The sequence below is a fragment of the Eleutherodactylus coqui genome, chromosome 5 (assembly GCF_035609145.1).
Source record: "Eleutherodactylus coqui strain aEleCoq1 chromosome 5, aEleCoq1.hap1, whole genome shotgun sequence".
Classification (NCBI taxonomy): domain Eukaryota; kingdom Metazoa; phylum Chordata; class Amphibia; order Anura; family Eleutherodactylidae; genus Eleutherodactylus; species Eleutherodactylus coqui.
The window spans coordinates 78,762,321-78,783,668 of NC_089841.1; the positions used below are offsets into that span (position 1 = coordinate 78,762,321).

At 44.2% G+C, this 21,348-nt stretch overlaps 1 protein-coding gene across 1 annotated transcript in view; it reads right to left on the reverse strand.

The window, feature by feature from the left end:
* The window catches only part of NNT (nicotinamide nucleotide transhydrogenase), a 129,699-nt gene that overhangs the window by 56,044 nt on the left and 52,307 nt on the right, over positions 1-21,348 (reverse strand). Inside the window, exons 10-14 of the mRNA XM_066602744.1 lie at positions 20,329-20,482; positions 20,078-20,239; positions 17,359-17,469; positions 9,937-10,082; positions 1,188-1,383 (exon numbers count right to left, since the gene is read on the reverse strand). Of these exons, the coding sequence (XP_066458841.1) occupies positions 1,188-1,383; positions 9,937-10,082; positions 17,359-17,469; positions 20,078-20,239; positions 20,329-20,482 (769 nt within the window). The remainder of the gene's footprint in view (positions 1-1,187; positions 1,384-9,936; positions 10,083-17,358; positions 17,470-20,077; positions 20,240-20,328; positions 20,483-21,348) is intronic.

Consider the following 21,348-nt stretch of genomic DNA (forward strand, 5'->3'; position numbering starts at 1 on the left):
ACTGAGGTATGATTTGTGATAGTTGGTTCATATGAACAGAATGGCGTGTGTTATTGTTATGTTTTTGTTACTAATACCTCAAGAATTTTTGCTATTTGAGAAACGTTGTTTCATATTTTCCTGTAATAAATGGCTGCTGTACCCATTAAAACCACCATCCTTCCCTTTTAAAGGGAAGGATGGTGGTTGGTTGTAGAGAGTCCCCTCCTACTTGACTTACTCTAGTCATGCTACTTCATGTCTATTTATACATGGATGCAATAAGTATCTAAGTCTAGTATATACCTAAAAAAAATGGCAGCGTGATGGGTTACAAACATTCCAATAAAAAATGTCTTTCTTTCAGGTCTGTATTGAAAAAGAAAAAAAACATCCCCTTCTGGTCACTGACAAAATGGTGAATAGTGAGGTAGTCTCTTGAGCCACTCATACTTTAACCAAAAGGCCATTGTGAGAGCAGATGGGAATGTGAATTACAACTTCCAGTGTAATAAAATGCAGCCTTGTCTGAACAGCCTAAGGCCTCATGTCCACGGGGAAAATCAGGCCCGCTACGGATTCTCCATGTAGAATCCGTAGCGGGTCCCTCCTGCCCCGTGGACATGAGGCATAAAAATAAGAATAAACTTACCTCTCGCCCGCTCCGGATCTTCCCTTCGCCGCGGCGTCATCTTCTCTGCGTCGCGGCCGGATCTTCTTTCTTCAGCCCGGAGGATGCGCAGGGCACGTCGGTGACGTGCCCCGCGCATGCGCCGGCCCGAAGAAAAAAGATCCGGCCGCGACAGAGAGAAGATGGAGCCGCAGCGAAGGGAAGATCCGGAGCGGGTGAGTAAATTCTGAATTTTGTCTCCCGCGGATCCGGACGGCTTCCATAGGCTTCAATAGAAGCCCGCGGGAGACCCGCACGAAAATGGAGCATGGTCCAGATTTTTTCATGCTCCATTTTTTTTAAAATCCCTTTTATTGACCATCTGCGGGTATTTATCTACCCGCGGGTGGTCAATGTATCCCTATGGGGTGCGGATCCGCGTGCAGGAGGAGAGTTAAAATCCGCTGCGGATTTTAATTCTTCTTTTGCCCGTGGACATGAGACCTAAGTCAGGAGACCGTAAATAACATTTAAATTCTAAATAAAGACAAAAAGGCAAAAAATAAATAGAAATGCATAAAAACAATAAAGAACTTACCCATAGTGCCACCAAGTGCCATAGCTCCTGACATCTGGGCTAACAATTCAGGGGTAGGTTTCAGTGCACCCAAGGTGGCTGCAATTCCTCCAGCAACTCCAATCATACCGAGCGTGTTACCAAGACGGGCAGTACCTTGAGTGGAGAGTCCAGCCAGGGCACCGACGCAGCACAGACCAGAGCCCAAGTACATCATCTGAAACAAACCAAAAGGGCAGAGGAATTAAAACAGACATTAAACTACTAGATATCAAAAAAAATAAAAAAAATAAATAAAAATAAAAAAAAAAAAAAATATATATATATATATATATATATATATATATATATATAATACAACTTTTCAACAGATTTTTTTTTTTGCACAGAAAGCAACATTTTTTTGGTTGTTTTTTTTTCCTTAAATGGTAACTAACTCTTCAAAAACTGTGATGTTAGACAATGTGATAGCTAGCAAAAATGCTAATCATTTTATATATGTACAATGACTTTGTCCTGAAATATCACTCTAAAGTGTCACCCACTAAGGTCCTGACTTCCTTCTAATTTGCTGCCCACTCCCTACAGCTAAGTAACATCCACCTCTAGTAGTGAAGACACTGAAACGAATTACAGGAAAAAGGAACGTAATGACTCAAGCTGCCCACAGAAGTCTATGGGGAAGAGGGGGAAAGAGAGAGAAGCAGACTCGCACAGATGTGCCGCTATAGCCAACAATAAGTTATTTACTGTGTTACAGCTACTGGAATCACGTCTACACTGTTCAGTTCTGCTGTACACAGTCCTCCATGATGCTGTTATTTATATGTGCGTTACAGAGAGTTAGGACTCAGTCAGACGGGTGGTTTTTCGTGCGATTTGCCGATCGCATGACGGATGCGCATCCGCAAATAGCGTGACCGGGGCCGACGATTCGCCGAAAAATCTGCAGCTAGCAGCGTTTTCGGCGAAATGGGCCCGATCAAAGAAGCGCTGTCCGCTGTTCGCCCATTGAATTTAATGGAGCTAGCAATACAGCCGGTTCCATTGAAAGCAATGGGCTGCCGGCGAACGCTGGATGAATTTTCGAAAAAGGGCTTAAAAATATAAGCCCTTCCCTGAAAGCCATCCTGAAATGTGTAAAAAAAAAAAAAAAAAAAAAGTATACTCACCTTTTCCCTGCAGCCGGAGTTCAGCCGTGGCCGGCCGGCCGTTCTCCTGAACTGCTCTGTGTAGTATTCAGCAGCCGGGGATTTAAAATCCCCACCTGCTGAATGGGCTGCCTCTGATTGGTCACAGCCCTCACCAATCAGAGGCAGCTCTCACTCACCCATTCATGAATGGGTGAGTGCTGCCTCTGTTTGGCCGAGCGCAGGGACCAATCAGGGGCAGCTCTCAGCTGTCATTCAGTAGCTGAGAGCTGCCTCTGATTGGTGCTTGTGGGCGAACATCGTTCTTCTCTGCCACAGTTGTTACAGCTGTGGCAGAGGAGAACGATCTTTATAGTATATGTTCCCAATGGGGTCGGCGCTGCCCCATTGAGCGCATATATAAAACACAGCGATGCGCAGAACGCAGATAGGCGCGTTCTGCGAATCGTTGTGTCCTATAATATATCGCATATCCGAATAAAAAGCGGACATGTGACCGATCCCATTGCGAAGCAATGGTTCTATATATGCGCAGATCGCATGTGCATCAGCAAATCGCGTGAAAAAACTACCGTCTGACCGAGGCCTTAGGGAGTATATATTTGAAGTTTTCTGGATGTGCAATATATAGAAGACAGCAAACCAGCATTCTCTGATGCAGTCTGTAATGCAGGATACAAATCATATTATCACTCATGTACACACAGCAGCGTATTCTGAAGAGTAAGGCAAGTTACAGTGGTTATACTTTAAGGATTTTACTTGGCAAATACTCCGTGCCAAATTGATACACTGCATTATGTTAAGTGCAGGACACAGAGAGGGCAGTATAAAGTCGCCTATGGGCATCTCTCCTTTTTTGCAGAGGCCTTTGGTATAGGAAAACAGTCTGTTGCGCTTTCCTATACAGCTGGAGAGAAAAAAGGAATACTAATGTATGCCACCCCAACAGAGGACAAAAAGAAAATCTTTTGGCCTCTGTTAGGTAAATGGAGCGGAAAGGATACATTTGATGCATATGACAATGGAATTCAGCCTGCAAAGAGCCTTATGGTAATTTTTCAAGGGCCAATTATCGGGCCTGAACATTCCACCAATTGCTCGTTTACCCTACAATCAGCCCATGTAAAAAGGACCAATGATCAGCCAACATCCGAGCAAACTTTCGTTCATAAACATGCTTGCTGATCAGCTGTACATCTTCCCCATGTGAACAGCAGATGTACAGCCAGTCTATGGGAATGAAGAATCGTAATTACAATCACTAGTCTCCATAAGTTAATTCTTGGACCGTATTAAGATTAAACAACCCGAATGGTCCATTTAGACCAGCCAACTTCTCGAACGAGTGCCGATCGAAATGCATGTCGAGCGTCACGCTTTAGAATGGGGAGAGAACTCATCTGGTCGAAATGAACTATTAGGGTTGTCCTACACATTAGATAGACTGGCCAAACCTGCCCAAGTCTGATCGATAATCTTATGTGCATGGTGGCCTTCCATCTCTCCCTCGGCAGTAGATGTTAGACAATAGATAAGGATAGGATGGGTGGATTTGAACTGTCCTATCTTTTTGCCCTTGGGAGATCAGCCACTGCCATAAGAGTCTGGAGGGGTTTCCCCCTCACTACCTACAAAACACTCATCACCTCTAAACCTGCATATCCGGACGTCAGGAGATGTTGGAACGAGCATTCGGCCAACAGCTATGCGATTTATATGGGTAGCTTTACTCAAATTGTTATGAAAGCCATACAACCAGTCACCAAGTTCCAGCTCAAAAGTTACTGCATTATTGCACAAACAAACAGAACAAGGAAAATTTAGAATTTGCTCAACCAGCTATTAAATATCAGCGGTTACATAAACACACTAATAGTATTAAGAGAGAAGGATTGGACCATCTGTAAATAAACCATCTTAGGGACATCATGTTTGTACACAATATTAAGCAGATTTGGCCAATTTGTAGATTACACATTTAACTCTACTATTACATATGTAAGCTGCCTATATCTAGAATACAAGGAAACAAAGACTTTTAGTAGAACTGCTGGCTCCATCCATTGGCATGGCTTTCACAAATCCTCTGTAGACTATGTGATACTGTAGGTAATGCGGACATCACTCAGTATCCCATTACACATGTTTAGAGGACTGCAAAGGATTCGGCTGAAATTAACTCCACTTACTAAGAACTTGGGTTTGTTTTTCTAAGTTGGATTCGTTATTTTATGTCAACAGAACGTAGTTATACCGGGAATTGGAAAGTGATGGGTTCAAACAAACAAAAACGGCTGTACTATGGATGATGCTTGTACACTTAACTATTACAATGGCCTAGAAAACAAAGCTTTTTTTCTGTCACATGAACATGTAATGGCGATTCTAGTAGTATTTAGCCCGAATTCAAATATGTTAGGATTTTTCCATCAGGCAGGGTTTTTTGTGACATATTTCAAGTTTCGTAAAATTAGTACTTTTGCAAGTCAACATTATGTGAAATACAGTTTACCTAAAAAGATTTCTGATGATGATTGATGGGAATATGTTGCTTGTGTGACGTCTCTCTTCATGGTCCAGTAATAGTCAGCCAGCATACTAGGACTCCACTCACCTTGGTAGGTCGGTTCTATCGTAGAATTGCACTAATGGAAATGCCGGTCACTGACAGCCCCAAGATTTGAGAAGTCCACATGGACATCCAAGAAGTGAAGTTTTAAAGGATTGCATCCCCTAGCTTGGTATGGTTTCACACGATCACTCACTGGATCACAATAGTTTTCTGATTTATAGTTTCCAAGAACAATAGGGGAGACACTTTTGAATGACAACCAGGCTGCTTTTTGCAATGGATTTAAAAGGGGTTTTCCCGTGGCAAAACATTAAATTCCTTTTTTTTTTTTTTTTCTTTTTACACACAGACCCCCAGTTAGTCCACAGTAATGCCCCATCCATGTTATATTTAAAAAAAAAAAAATCCTCTTACCTGGATCCCCGTTCTGCAGCTTTGAAGATTCTTCTTTCAAAGATGGCGCTGCTGGTCTTCTCCCACGGTGCACCGCGGGTCTTCTCCCATGGTGCACCGTGGATGTTCTTCTCCAGTCTGCGTTCCACTGCCGATTACAGCCACCTCATTGGCTGATCGGCACCACGTGACGGAGGCAGAGCTACGTGATGACGCGAGAAGAGGGAGGAGCCAGGACGCAGCTCGTGAGCCCCGGACCATCAAGAAGAGGATTCCTCTGTGAGCAAGCGCGACTGTTCGTGCGACCAGAGGTTTGATAGTCGCCATGGAGACGGGGACACCAGCACCAGAGAGGGTAAGTGTATAACTTCTGTATGGCACATATTTAATGCACGATGTATATTACAAAGTGCATTAAAGGAGATGTCCCGCGCCGAAACGGGTTTTTTTTTTTTTAAACCCCCCCCCCCGTTCGGCGCGAGACAACCCCGATGCAGGGGTTAAAAAAACCACCCGCACAGCGCTTACCTGAATCCCGGCGGTCCGGCGTCTTCATACTCACCTGCTGAAGATGGCCGCCGGGATCCTCTGTCTTCATGGACCGCAGGGCTTCTGTGCGGTCCATTGCCGATTCCAGCCTCCTGATTGGCTGGAATCGGCACGTGACGGGGCGGAGCTACACGGAGCCCCATAGAGAAGAGGAGAAGACCCGGACTGCGCAAGCGCGGCTAATTTGGCCATCGGAGGGCGAAAATTAGTCGGCACCATGGAGACGAGGACGCTAGCAACGGAGCAGGTAAGTAAAAAACTTTTTATAACTACTGTATGGCTCATAATTAATGCACAATGTACATTACAAAGTGCATTATTATGGCCATGCAGAAGTGTATAGACCCACTTGCTGCCTCGGGACAACCCCATTAATATGGCCATACAGAAGTGCATAACCCCACTTGCTTTCGTGGGACAACCCCTTTAATTGTTCCTGAAATGTTTCCATCATCCATCACTGATCTTATATGTGGCCCTATATAAAACTTCCTTCTTTCAGTTTTGCATCTCTAGCTTTGGGAAATTTAGAATCCAAATGCAGAAATGCTGCTGAATTTCTATCACTTGCTTCTACAAATTGTTTCACAGTCCCAGTTTTATATGCAGTGGAGGCAGATACGCTTATTCAGTTATATTCCTGGTATATTTTTCATTCTGGATTCTTTTCTAACAACAGTTTCATATTTCCGTAAGTCTTTCATGCGCTACAGGGTATTGATGGGAATTGGTTACCATTATGCAAGAGCACAGTCTTCAAACTAATGTTTGATGAGTCTATGAACAACCGCCGCTCATCAGAAAACACACACACCTCTTCAAAAAAAAATACTACTTATAATCACTCTCACGGCTACAATATCTGCATAGTTATAAGCGTTTGTGAAGTAGATTCCATCCTTTCAGGCTGGGACTTGGAAGTCCTGATTGTGGTTTAGACAAGTTTAAATCCAGGATAAAATCATGAAGAAACGTACAGAAATTTGCGAAGGGATCCTACATTTGAAATAAGTTGTTCATCACAACCTCAGAACTTACCTGCAGAAAATCCTATTCAGTGTGAGTAAGGTCAGATGCAGAGAGATGTCCCTGTCACAAGATCTGGACACTTTGGAACTGGGTACTCCTCACTATGTAAAGACGGGCCTCATTGTAGATTGCAAAATGGGATAATTAACTGTAAATTTTGTTTTGATAGGTCATCAATATCAGAATGGTGGAAGTCCGACTCCAGTAACACCTACTAATCATCTATTTGAAGAGGCCACATCACTTGTGCAGGTGCTTCGGCCTCCTCATTGCATGCCAAGCATGTTGGCGTATATTATAAAGCAGTGGTGCCTGGTATTGTAGCTGAATTCCATTTAACAGAATGGACAGAGATACAGTAAGGCCATTTAAACAATGGAGGTGTCATCAGAGGCTGAAGAAGGGGCCACAATGTTCATCTAAACGCCATGGCACCTTTGATCAGCTGATTGGCGGATATGCTGGGAGTAGGCTCCCAACTGATCCAATACTGATAACCTACCCTGAGGATAGGTTGTCAATGTTTTAGTCCAAGAAAATCCCTTTAATTACTACTTTCCTGCCTCCCACGAATCCGTATTTTGCATGCAGGTGCCTACTAATTGCAGTTAATAGGTTGCCTGAACCTGGACCCTACTGGAGATCTGACAAGGTGAGCGGGACAGGGAACTAGGGCTAAGTCTCATGAACACAGCATACTATGAAACTTATTTCTCCTGCACAATTATTAATTATCGGTATTCTGTAATATCGCCAACAAAAAAAATGAGCTGTCCGTTCTAGGAGTAAAGCAGATTCAATAAAGAGCAATTCAATTTAGAGCAAAATTTGGCTGATTGGCGACACAAATGGAGTTGTCTTTCCATTTCTCCCATGTAGGAGTCTTTGGGGAAGTAGAGCTCACAGGAGATCCAGGCTTGGAGCGGTTAGATATTGCAATTACAGCGCTAAATATTTTTCTTTTTGAAATCACGTTATAATATTACACAGTATAACAATTGTGTCATTGATTACATTATCACATTTTCATAGTGTACTGTTTGCAAAAGTGTAGATAGAGATCGGCACTTTCTGCATGCGAGTATGAAATACATAGAGAACAAAAAAATAAATAAATACAACACTTTTAAAAAGGCGAGTTATGGTGCTGCCAGGAAAGGTAACATGGAGTCGGGTAAGGCCTCACGTCCACAGAGAAAGTCGGGCCTGAACGGATTCTCCATGCAGAATCCCGCTGTGGGTTATCCTTTCCAGCAGACACGAGGCCACAAAATCAGAAATACTCACCTGTCCGGATGCAGCGGATCTCCCCTCCGTCACGGCCAGATGTTCTTTCCTCAGTCCGGCGGATGTGCTCGGCATGCCGGCAGCGTGCCACGCATATGCGCCGTGCACACTTTTTTTTTGAATGCCTGCTTTCCCGTGGTCCCGCGGCACAGCAGAAATACAGCTGCGGATGTGCCGCGGGACCGGACGGCTTCCATAGGCTTCAATAGAAGCCGCAGGAGACCCACACTAAAGTGGAGCATGCTGTGGGTGTTTTCCCGCACACGCAATCCACGTCTCAGGGGAAAATGACATCCGCAGGTATTTAATTACCTGCGGGTGTCCAATGCTTCCCTATGGGGCGCCAATCACGCATGCGAGTGATCCGCTGCGGATATTTCCCTGTGGACATGAGGCCTAAGGTATTTCTTATACTCACTTATTCTCTTGTTCTTGCAGTGCTCACTGCTGAAGATCATGTGACACTACAAATCTGACTTTTCACAGTGTCTTTTGCACGCTGTCCCATAAACTTGTATAGGAGAGCACGCACACGGCACTTTGAAAAAAAAGAGTCAGATTTCCAGTGTGGGCACAATCTTCAGCAGCAGGTACTGTAGGAACCAGAGCAGCGGGTTCACCTAGCAGAACCATAATTTAGTTTATGGTGTGGTGGAGATGTGACATGTCCCCTTAAGAGAGTCTGTATAACATTAGAAGAAAGGTCCAATTTTTTCTTTTCCAGAAATAGTGCCACTCCCGTGCACAGGTTGTTTCTAGTATTGCAGCTCAGCACTATCAAGTGAAGGAAACTGAGCTGCAATAACATTCTGCAAAAAAATTTGATTTTTTTCCTAGTTCATACTACCCCAAATGAAATACAGGGTTATTACAAGTTATCCTCCCGATTTCAAACCCTCATATCTCATATTTAATGACACTCCGATACCTGGGAGTGTCCCCAATAGGTGAGTACCTCACAGATGGATTGCTCGTGCAGGGGGCGAACTTCTTCCTTGGCCTCCAGGTTCCCCGGACCTTATACCTTGTGACTTTAGCACCCACCATGCATGATCTGCGGCATCTCAGAAGCCATTGTGTCGGGTGACAAGGGGAAGTTGGGGGTTTATTGATCACCTGATGCGGAAAACATTTTGAGTTTCTCTTTCCATTGATATCAAATTCCTACATCTGAGTGTCTCTAAACAAGAGTTATGAGGGGTTCAAATCAGGAGGATGATTTGTAATAACCCTGCAATGTCAAATCTATAACTAAGGGCTTATTCACATGGGTGTATTTTAGGTCCATGTGCGGTTTGTGTGTGTAAATGACACACAAAGAACCCATTAAAGTCAATGGGGCTATTCATACAGGCAATATCTTACACGGACTGATGGTCTGTATAAAACGTCGCAGCATGTCATAATCTGCTCCATTTTTCACTGATCATTGCTAAGCAATAATAGAAAAACAATTGGTTCTCCTTCAGTTTTTCATGCAGTAAAGATAAAAAAACACGACACATGGATTACACATGGCCATAAAAAAGGACACAGGCAGCGCATATGGATGTACTATGGACATAAAACACAAATGAAAGTCAGTCCGTTTTGCACACTCCAGGATTTGCTTTCAGTCAGTCAGCTGAAAGCACAGAACAGCAACCCCGCCCCCCAAATAAGTTACCAGTCAGAAGTAGAGATTTCCTGCTGCTGTGCCATCCCCGACAGGTGAAGATGGTCACCATTGTAGTTTCTACAGACTGAGAAATATACAATTTATAGAAACATAAATCACAAATCTCACCTGCTCAATAGAATAACCACTGTGGAGTGAAGCGGCATAGCCCCCAATAAACGCACCAGCGGGGAGCAAGTACACGTAGTTGTACTCTGGAGGATCGGTGGGACGCTTGAACATGTCCAGCATTCTCTGTGTCACTAAGAAACCCCCTGCAGACAGAAATCACACAATGAACCTGAGATGGCAAATAATCACATCAAACGACCAAAAGGAGGGGAGATCGATTATGACTGGCATGTCATACAGCAGTCTAAGGCCCAATGTCCACAGGCGGATTTGATTTGCGGAATCCGCATGGGTCAACCGCGGGAAGATTCAAAGTGCCCATAGGGAAGGATTGTCATCTGAATTTAAGCATGCAGATCTTTGGTGCGGGAAACAAAATACAGCATGCTCCATTTCAGTGAGGATTCCGTGCGGACGGGCTCAATACAAGTCAATGGGTGTGGACGATCCGCAGCGCATCAGCAAATACAATTGTGGATTTGAAGGTTAAAATCTATTAGGAAGGTGGCGAAAAGGCTGGGAGGCGAGATTGCGGATTTTTTCACATGTATCCGCATATATCCACACGGAAAAACTATTGCATCCAGGCTCCCCCGCAAATAGTTTCCACAGGTCTCCCGCTGCAGAAATTTGCATGCGGAATCTGAACTGCCCGTGGATGTGAGGCCTTAATTTGAAGTTTGTTAGAGTATAATGCGCCGAATGTATTAGGAAGTACATGCATCCTAATTAAAAGTGTAAAATCTAGGGCTGTTCTAGAGCCAGAAAAAATCTTTTTGAACAATTTTCTGTCTTAAAACTTGTAGGAAATGTGCCAGCAGAAAAAAATCTATTGTATAAAGTTTTAAACTTTAATATACTGTGCTTCTCCTGAAAATAAGACACATTCTTATATAAAATTTTTGCTTCAAAAGAGGCGCAGTGTCTTATTTTCGGGTGGTGTCTAAAAATACTCACCTAGCAGCCGGCATTTGGGTCCCTCGTGCTGGTCTCAGTCACTACTGCAGGCTTCCGTGTCCTCCTGCATGCCGACAAAGCAGTTCTTCCTGGTAGCGGGGCTTGAATACCCTGCCCCAAGTAAGCTAATGCTATCATTGGTTAATCGAGCAGCACGTCAGCCAATGGGAGCAGGAACTCGATTAACCAATCACAGCCATTCATTGAATGACATCATTGAATGGCTGTGATTGGTTAATCGAGCGCCGGCTTTCATTGGTTGATGCGGTGCTCGATTAACCAATCAGAGCATTAGCTTGCTGGAGGCGGGATATTCAAGGCCCGCTACCAGGAAGAACTGTTCTGTCGGCGTGCAGGAGGACACAGAAGCCTGCAGCAGCGCTGGAGACCAAAGCGAGGGACCTGAACGATGGCTGCTAGGTCATAATTTGCAACTTCTCTACAGGTTCCGCAAATCCCTTGATAAACTCCCCCTAATGTTGTAACCAGTTTTAACAAATTCTCAAAACCCTGGACCGCTTTATAGTTGACCAGCAGTTTGTCGACCCACCAAAACATAGTTTGGCTTGTTTTAGGTGGTTTGATTATTTGACACTCGTTATAGTGAAACCTTTTTAAAACAACCACCGGCAAAATATTGAAGATTGATCTTCTAGGAGGTAAGGTCTTGTAGAAGAAAATGGCCAATATACATAATATATGGTGGACCCAAAAATCTGATCTAGATAAAGAGGTGGTGTTTTGGAGAGGTGGCCACTGAATCTAGTGGTAGTGCTCCTTACAGTTGTTGCTCTTCTAGTGAAGCTCAAACAGGCTTTACTTCATAGTAGAAGAGTCACTATATCTGAAGGCCCCATGTAGATACAATTATATTTGGGGGGGTAATAGGTGCCTTATTGGCAGCCACACACCGACAGCAATGCTTCCCATAGCGGTTCCTGTTGATTACGATCACGTTGCATGACTTCGGCTTTTCCTGAAGCCCCATATTACCTACAGCGTAGTATTGCTAGGATGAATAACCCAGCCAAGCTCTAGCATATTACACACTGCTGCTTTAGATTTTCGGACTAAAGCTTGGCTCTATTCGTGACAACCATTTAAAGAATTACTTACACAAAGACAGTGAGTAAGGGAAAAGCAATATCCTGGCAAAGACACAATTTGGCTCAATTAGCTGCATATAATTTCCCATACTGAATTGATTATTGAAGAATGCTGGCGCTAATGCCAATAAAATCACTTTCTCTGTTAAATTGGGACCTCCTTACCCCCCCAATCTATGTCCATGGGGAAAGTTCTCAGAAACAAATGATCCAGATGACCATGACTGTGCAAAGTGATCCCCATGTATAATGTAACTTTCCCCCAAAGTACAATAATTCTTATATGTAAACCTTCTAAACCAAAACACCAAGGCAGTATTCAAAGGGCTTTACTTCTGGTGACCTGAAATTCACTTTTGCAAGTCGCAGGCTTTAATGGAACCGCAATTCTAACTTCACGTCAAGTGTATATGTGTAAGAGCACTCTTACACACGGCGTCGGCAAAACACCGCGCCTTTGCCACGCCGTTTTTGAACGCAGGTTACTGCAGTTTGTGTTGGGTGACGAGGTGCGTTAAAAAAAGCCCCAAAACACGGCAAAATAGAACAGACAACGATCAAAAATGGCGGCGTTAGAAAACGCTGTGTTTGAGCGCATATCTGCGAGGCCCCATTGAAATCAATAGGAGCCTTCAAAAACGCTGCCATCCTCCCGACGCTTGTTGTGGAGATATCATCGCAAGTAGTCATCTGACCACTGCAGCGTCACAGTTCTAAACTCCTGGCACCCAGTATGTGAGAGCTGAAGCCAGGAAACCGCTAAGTGACGCTGCGCCCTCTGATTAGCTGTAGGAGTCAGGTGACTTCCTGCAACATCATCGGGGCTACAGCGCCAGATCACGGCGGCAGAGGATGGATACCTACATCTTTTAGTTATAGTTGGTGCTATGGAGGGAATGTTGTCCGGTAGCCAAACAACCCCTTGGGCAATTTTGCATGTCTACTAGTACACCAAATCTGTGAATGTGCTCTTATCTCATAAATCCTAAAGCATAACAGTTAATAAACATTTTTGTATATTTCTGCATTAATTTTAACCCCTTAAGGACATGGTCTATTTTGGGCTTAAAGATGAAACGAGTTTTGGTGGATTTTCATCTCAATTTTCAAAAGCCATAACTGTTTTTTTTTTTCTGCTGACGCGGCCGTATAAGGGCTTGTTTTTTGCATCGCAAACTGTAGTTTTTATTGGTGCCATTTTTGGGTACATAGACTCTATTGCAAAACTGTTCTAAGTTTTATTATGATAGCAGGGAGAGGAAACCCCTATTCTGCCATAGATTTTGGGGGGGGGGGGTTTAATGATGTAGCATAAATGACAAGATTTTTTCTGCAGGTTGGTACGATTACAACGATACCAAAATTTTTATATATTTTTTAGGTTTTTCCACAATAAAAACCCTTTTTTGGAAGCATTTTTTTCTAATTTTATTTTTCCATGGATGGAGCTCTGTGAGGGCTTATTTTTGGCGAAACGACCTATAGTTTTTATTGGTACCATTTTGCAGTACAGATGGTATTTTTGATAACTTTTTTGGGAGGCAAAATGCTAAAAATTAGCATTTTCCCTCTTTTTCTTATTACGCTTTCTGCCATGTAGGATAAAAAGCATGTTCAACTTATTGTACGCATCGTTACAGATACGATGATACCAAATATGTGGGATTTAAATTTTATTTATTTTTTTATGCCAATATGAAAAAAAAAGCACAAAATTTTATTTTTTTCCTTTTTTGTACATTATTTTTATCTTTTTTTTTTTTTCTTATTTACACACACACACACACACACACACACACACACACACACACACACACTTTATATCCCTATGCGGGACTTGCACCATACCAACTGCTATGCTTTGTCGCTTGTTACAGTACTCACAGGCACTGGCAATGCAGGACGCTGGTATCTGGCATCCTGTTGCCATGGTAACCCGTCGGCCTCTACACGATAATATCACGAGAGTCCAATAACATCACAGAGGGAGCGCGCTCCCTCTGTGAACCCTTCACATGACGCACTCTACATAGATCGCAGCAGGGAAGGGGTTAACAGCAGGGGTCGCTGCTCCGATGCACCCCCGCTGTTGCAGGGGGGAGCCCGGCTGTCAGTGACAATAGTCTCCCACTAAGATGTACACTACCGTTCAAAAGTTTGGGGTCACATTGAAATGTCCTTATTTTTTAAGGAAAAGCACTGTACTTTTCAATGAAGATAACTTTAAACTAGTCCTAACTTTAAACAAATGCACTCTATACATTGCTAATGTGGTAAATGACTATTCTAGCTGCAAATGCCTGTTTTTTTGTGCAAAATCTACAAAGGTGAATAGAGGCCCATTTCCAGCAACTATCACTCCAGTGTTCTAATGGTACAATGTGTTTGCTCATTGGCTCAGAAGGCTAATTGATGATTAGAAAACCCTTGTGCAATCATGTTCACACATCTGAAAACAGTCTAGCTTGTTACAGAAGCTACAAAACTGACCTTCCTGTGAGCAGATTGAGTTTCTGGAGCATCACATTTGTGGGGTCAATTAAACGCTCAAAATGGCCAGAAAAAGAGAACTTTCATTTGAAACTCGACAGTCTATTCTTGTTCTTAGAAATGAAGGCTATTCCATGCGAGAAATTGCTAAGAAATTGAAGATTTCCTACAACGGTGTGTACTACTCCCTTCAGAGGACAGCACAAACAGGCTCTAACCAGAGTAGAAAAAGAAGTGGGAGGCCGATTTGCACAACAAAGCAAGAAGATAAGCACATTAGAGTCTCTAGTTTGAGAAACAGACGCCTCACAGGTACCCAACTGGCATCTTCATTAAATAGTACCCGCAAAACACCAGTGTCAACATCTACAGTGAAGAGGCGGCTGCGGGATTTTGGGCTTCAGGGCAGAGTGGCAAAGAAAAAGCCATATCTGAGACTGGCCAATAAAAGAAAAAGATTAAGATGGGCAAAAGAACACAGACATTGGACAGAGGAAGACTGGAAAAAAGTGTTGTGGACGGATGAATCCAAGTTTGAGGTGTTTGGATCACAAAGAAGAACGTTTGTGAGACGCAGAACAAATGAAAAGATGCTGGAAGAATGCCTGACGCCATCTGTTAAGCATGGTGGAGGTAATGTGATGGTCTGGGGTTGCTTTGGTGCTGGTAAGGTGGGAGATTTGTACAGGGTAAAAGGGATTCTGAATAAGGAAGGCTATCACTCCATTTTGCAACGCCATGCCATACCCAGTGGACAGCGCTTGATTGGAACCAATTTCATCCTACAACAGGACAATGACCCTAAACACGCCTCCAAATTGTGCAAGAACTATTTACAGCAGAAGCAGGCAGCTGGTATTCTATCGGTAATGGAGTGTCCAGCGCAGTCACCAGATCTGAACCCCATTGAGCTGTTGTGGGAGCAGCTTGACCGTATGGTACGCCAGAAGTGCCCATCCAACCAATCCAACTTGTGGGAGATGCTTCTAGAAGCGTGGGGTGCAATTTCACAAGCTTACCTCAACAAATTAACAGCTAGAATGTCAAAGGTGTGCAATGCTGTAATTGCTGCAAAAGGAGGATTCTTTGACGAAAGCAAAGTTTGATGTAAAAACAATGTTATTTCAAATACAAATCATTATTTCTAACCTCGTCAATGTCTTGACTCTATTATCTATTCATTTCACAACGCATGGTGGTGAATAAGTGTGACTTTTCATGGAAAACACAAAATTGTTTGGGTGACCCCAAACTTTTGAACGGTAGTGTATGTTACTTAACTCGAACAACCCCTTTGAATACTAAACTAGCCCACATCCTTAAAGTGTCAAGGAAGGCCTAAAGGAATGCGCTTAACAAGCATCACCTCTGGACAATCTTATGAGTTCCAGTTAAAAGGAGTTCTCCAGCACTTTTATTATTGATCGCCTACCCTCCAGATAGGTCAATAGTTGATCCACAGGGGTTTGCCTCTATGGATCCCCACCAATTGACAGCGGGCTGAGATCAGCTAATGTGGACAGCGCTGAAAGCAGATAGCCCTGTCCGTATTGCAGTTGCCCGGTTCGGTACTGCAGGCAAATTCCCTTTAACCCCTTGAGTGGTGGGTTTCCTACCACCCTGTCGTGCCCACCAGGGCAGGTTTTTTAAAATGGTCTAATCATTGAATTTCAACTAATTTTGCAGTTGCGTCTCAAGAGCCATAACTTTCATTTTTCCATTGACATGGCCATATAAGGGCTTGTTTTTTGCGGGACAAGTTGTGATTTCTTTAAACGGGGGAGGAAAAAAAGAAATGGGGAAAAAAGAAAAAAAGGGACCATGTCATTAAGGGGTTAAATAATGTATTAACTTCCTTCTCTGGGTCATTACGACGCATGGATACCACATGTGTGATTGTATTTTTGATTTTTTACAAAGTAAAGGGAGACAAGTGTTTTTATTATTTTTTTTAATTATTTTTTTTACTTTTTTTTGTCCCTTTAGGGGACTTCCACAGGGACCCATCAGGACCCCTGATCACATTCCGGGGGTCCGATGGTGACAGCCCTTTACATGCTGCAGTGACAGCCCTTTACATACTGCAGTCACATAGACTGCAGCATGTAAAGGGTTAACACAGCAGAGATCGGAGGTTTTCTCTGATCTCTGCTGTAAGAGCTGGTACCTAGCTGCCCTCTCACAGCCAAGCACCAAGCTCTCCCTGCCACAGAGACCATCGGCTTGCTTCTGACAAGCCGATGGTCTCTATGGCAACCTGTAAACAAAGCAGGAGATTGCCGGCATATCGGCAATATCTTCTGTTGGTTTTTCAAAGCCCTTGATTTGTTCTCTGTGGGACAGTGCAGGCAGATCACAATGTCACAGCTTATGGCATTGTGCTCTGCAGCTCCCATAGTGATACATAGCACAGAAATCTTCTGGGCTATATCACTATGGGCAGTGGAGCTCGTCCCGGAAAATTTCCGGGCGTGCCACTCAAGGGGTTAATTCAAGGGAAGCTTTGTAGTACCAAACCAGGCTGCTGCAATAAGGACAGTGCCATCTGCTTCTAGCGCTGCCTGCACTGACAGCAGTGTCGGGAATCAGCTGATCCTGAGTGTAAGACCCCCAACGATCAACTATTGACCTATCCGGAGGATATGTCATCAACAGTAAAAAGTCTTAGAAAACGGCTTTAAGTCCAGGCTGTCACTATGAAACAGTCAGCTATTGTGACTGCTTTCTCAAAGACGGACTGTGTGGTTACAAAGGGAGCCTTCGCTAATGTCTTGATAACAACTGATCACAACATTTTTTGGATTAAATAGCAGGGTTCGAATGTACGTGTTCATCGTCCTATTAACCCTGCCAGGTATCACATTACCTGCAATGTTGATGGAAGACACGAATGCTGCGAGTAGAGCCAGGACTTCAGGGGAACTGGAAGGAAGGTAATTACCACCCATCAGTGCAAGCCCACCGACAGCTGTCAGACCTGCAGAGAACAACAAGACAATATCATTAACAGTTCCACACAGACGAGTTCCATGAAACCCTTCCCCAACATGTAGAGCTGCACAAAAACACGAAATGCCCTTCTACAAGAGGTGATGATCAAAAAAACGCTCATTCCTCAACATTGCCCAGTGTAAACAGTCTCGCAGCCAGCTCATCCAATGGTAGATCCTTTGTGGGTGCATGTAAACGGATGTGCGGCTGACAAACATACAAACGAACAGCGGCATGAATGATCGCAAGTAGTAAGGATGCCCAGACTAGAAGCAAAGCGACCTGCTACCAAAGCCTTCAGTAATCGTCTGTAATAAAATATCCTACCAGAAGTATCTGGACAGCCCTATGAGTAGAATAGATCATGTCTTATTAGCATATCCGGTGTCCTAAATCACATTATTGAGATGCAGACCTTTGGATGCGTCAACCATGGCTTGTGACAAAAACTTCATGCTATTGAATATAAGGATTATACCGCTGCACACAAGCAGTCCATCACGTCACATAATGCATCGACCCTCCTACAACGGTGTAAGGAGCGTCATCATTGGACAGTGGGGCAATGGAGGAACCAATCACACTACTACATCTTCAAACCAGATGGATGTACCTGAGTGTGGAATACGCCAGGGAATGCCTTTTGTCAGAGCGTGTTGTGCCAACAGTTAAGTACGGCGGAGGTTTCATTATAGTCTGGGGTGTTTTACATGTCATGGTCTAGATCAGTTGGTTGTAGTGCAACCACCATGAACACGGAGGCGTACCCTGACATTCTAGACAATAATGTGCTGCCGACAATGCGCCTTGACACAAATCCAACAATGTTTTACGTTGGTTTGATGTTCCATGAATGGATTGGCTGAAGCCTACTGAACATCTTTGGGACAAATTGGAACATCGAGTCAGGAAAGCTTAAGAGCATCCATATTCTTTGAAAGAACTCAGACATTTGCAGGATGAATGGAGGGAAATACAAGCTGAAGTGCATCAGACGTTAGTAGAAAGTAGGATGTGAAGAGTATACGATGTCATTAGTGCCAAAGAAGCCCCACTGAGTATTAATATATGGAAATAAAGACTACTTTCGATTCTTGCTCAGGTGTCCAATTACTTTTCGTAGGGTAGCAGAAAGTATTCAATTCCCTGGCAGAATCGCTGCAGGCAAAAATGGAGCATTACGCAGCTTTCATTAGAATCAATAGGCTGTATATGTGTAGTGCTGGATCCTCCACAATGACAAAGGCCTTTATTAGCTGCTCTCTGCTCTGGTATTAGATGAAAGTGCTGAATAGAATAACCACCCCCCTAATATAATAACCATTTTTTTTATTATTTTCCGGACACATAGAAGATATCCAGAGTACACTACATTAAGTGAAAAAATATTTATATATTTTAACAGCCATGTAAATGTTCACTTAATAACTTCATGAATGTCAGTAAACCAGGCAGCGACCTAGACTACAGGGACGGAAATCCATCCCCCGTCAGTAAGCTGCCAGTCTGCCCGTGGGGCAATGTAAATGTTAAAATCTGTCAGATGTTCAACAAAAATTGCCATAACACATTGTATGATTTTTTTTTCTCCCAGAAAGGCTTTTTTATTAGGAAACAAGAGAAATGAGGCAATAACGGCGATTTATAAGCGGGCTCTGTTTCATATACTGCATTCCGCTGCAGGAGGCATGATCACCCCAGCAGGATGCATATTACTATATTATGTAGCGCTTGCTAATAAAATCATTTTTAATGAACATGTTTGGAAGCAAGAGCAGTGAAATTTCACAGCACGAACCCTGCAGTACAACTGGCCCAAATACAGAAACGATAGGGGGGTGAGGTGGGGCAAGCTGAGGCATATGGATTGTCTCAATAGGTTGTGTACGGAGAACAGGAAGAAATGGATTTGTGCGGGACCACCCAAACATTTACAGGGTTAACAGCTGCGATGAGCAGCGCGGCTTATCAGAGTTGTTGCGGGTGGGTGCCAAATGTGGGGTAGGGGGTGGCACACCCCAACAGATCTCCTCAGGATTCGTCATCCGATAGTTGAAGTCATCAATAATATTTGCCTGGAAAACCTCTAACCCCTTCCCGCTATATGACGTACAGTTACGTCCATCGGGGTATTATGAAGCAAGATCGCGGGGCGACCTGTCTTCATACAGCGCGGGAGTCAGCTGTTTATTACAGCCAACACCCAGGAGCAATGCTGCAATCAGCTGCACGGCTCATCGGCGCTATTAACTCTTTAAATGCCTGTCAATTCTGACAGCGGGATTTAAATCCCCCGAACAGTCCTGTACAGCCCCCCCCCCCTCACGATGAGATCGCAGGCAGCCCTGCAGTTGTCATGGCAGCCGAGGGCCTTCTGAAAGGCCCCAGGGCTGTCCTAGCAGACTGTCTATCAAGCCGTCCCTGTGGGGTGGCTTGATAGACTGCCTGTCAGATCGCAGTATGATGTAATGCTATGGCATGTCTTGGACACATAAGCCAAGAGGAATTTTTGTATACATCTGCCATCTGTTAAGGTTGATATTGCTAATACACAAGCTTCACTGTGAATACAAAGAAATCTTACAGGCACTTACCTGAGATAGCATTAGTTACGGACATGAGTGGGGAGTGCAGGGCGGGAGTGACGCCCCATACGGTGTGGTAGCCCACAATTCCGGCCAGGCCAAATGTTGTCACCATCTGAGTAAAGGCAGAATGAGGAGAGGCAATACCGAGGCCTAGAAGGGTGCCGAGGCCTAGAGTGGGAAAGAAAATAAGTGTCAATATAGCAAATGCTCCCTTCTACTTCCAGGTGATGAATATGTCAAGTCCAGCATCTCTGTACCGGCAGTGTATGCGCTGGCGTTGGTCATGGTCTTCGTAAAAGGGGAAACGGCGGCCGCCTTTTCAGCTTCCAGTTGAGCCACAGACTTCTGTTGTACAGGTGCTGCTACTGGGACATTATTTGGCTGCGGTGCTGGGAAGATCGCTTTTCCATCCTACAAAAGAAGTGAAAATTGTGTCACGGAAGTTTTTGTTTTTACATCCATGTTAGCCGTCGCCCAGCTTGCCAGCTTGTAACAAAGCAAAAAACATTGAATTTTAATGCCCAATCGCCTTGTCCCCCATGAAAATAAGCCCCCACCAGAGCGATCTGCCTGCTGCTTCTTCCAACGCCCCCTTGTCAAGTATGTAAGTGTGCCATTGAACTGAGCGTTGACACAATTGGAAGCGTCGGAGGAAATAGCTGTCGAACAAGCATTCGGTCATCAGTAGTGATGAGCGAGCATACTCGCTAAGGGCAATTGCTCGAGCGAGCATTGCCTTTAGCGAGTACCTGCCCGCTCGAGACAAAAGGTTCGGGTGGCGGCGGCGGGCAGGGAGCTGCGGGGGAGAGCAGGGAGATCTCCCCCCCCCCCCCGCTGACTGCCGCAACTCACCGCTCCCCCACGCCGGCACCCCAACCTTGTCTCTTGAGCGGGAAGGTACTCGCTAAGGGCAATGCTCGCTCGAGCAGTTGCCCTTAGCGAGTATGCTCGCTCATCTCTAGTCATCAGCTATGGATGGCGTAAGGGGAACCTATAGTGGCATCCACACAACCCGTCCTGCCACCCTAGAACCCATCCAGGGAGAACCTGACGACAGAGTCACATACTGAACAAATGGGATTTCCAGAAGAGGTGGTGCCAGATTAGCGGAATTTCTAAATTGTATATATTTTTTGTATATATCCAGCTGATGGCCCGCACCCCTATTTTTAATAAGATGAATACCAGAGCACAATCTGCATCGCCAGCGCCACATTAAAATAACAGTGAAACCGTCGCCTCTCGTGATTTACGGCCTCGCATTCACTTATTACTGT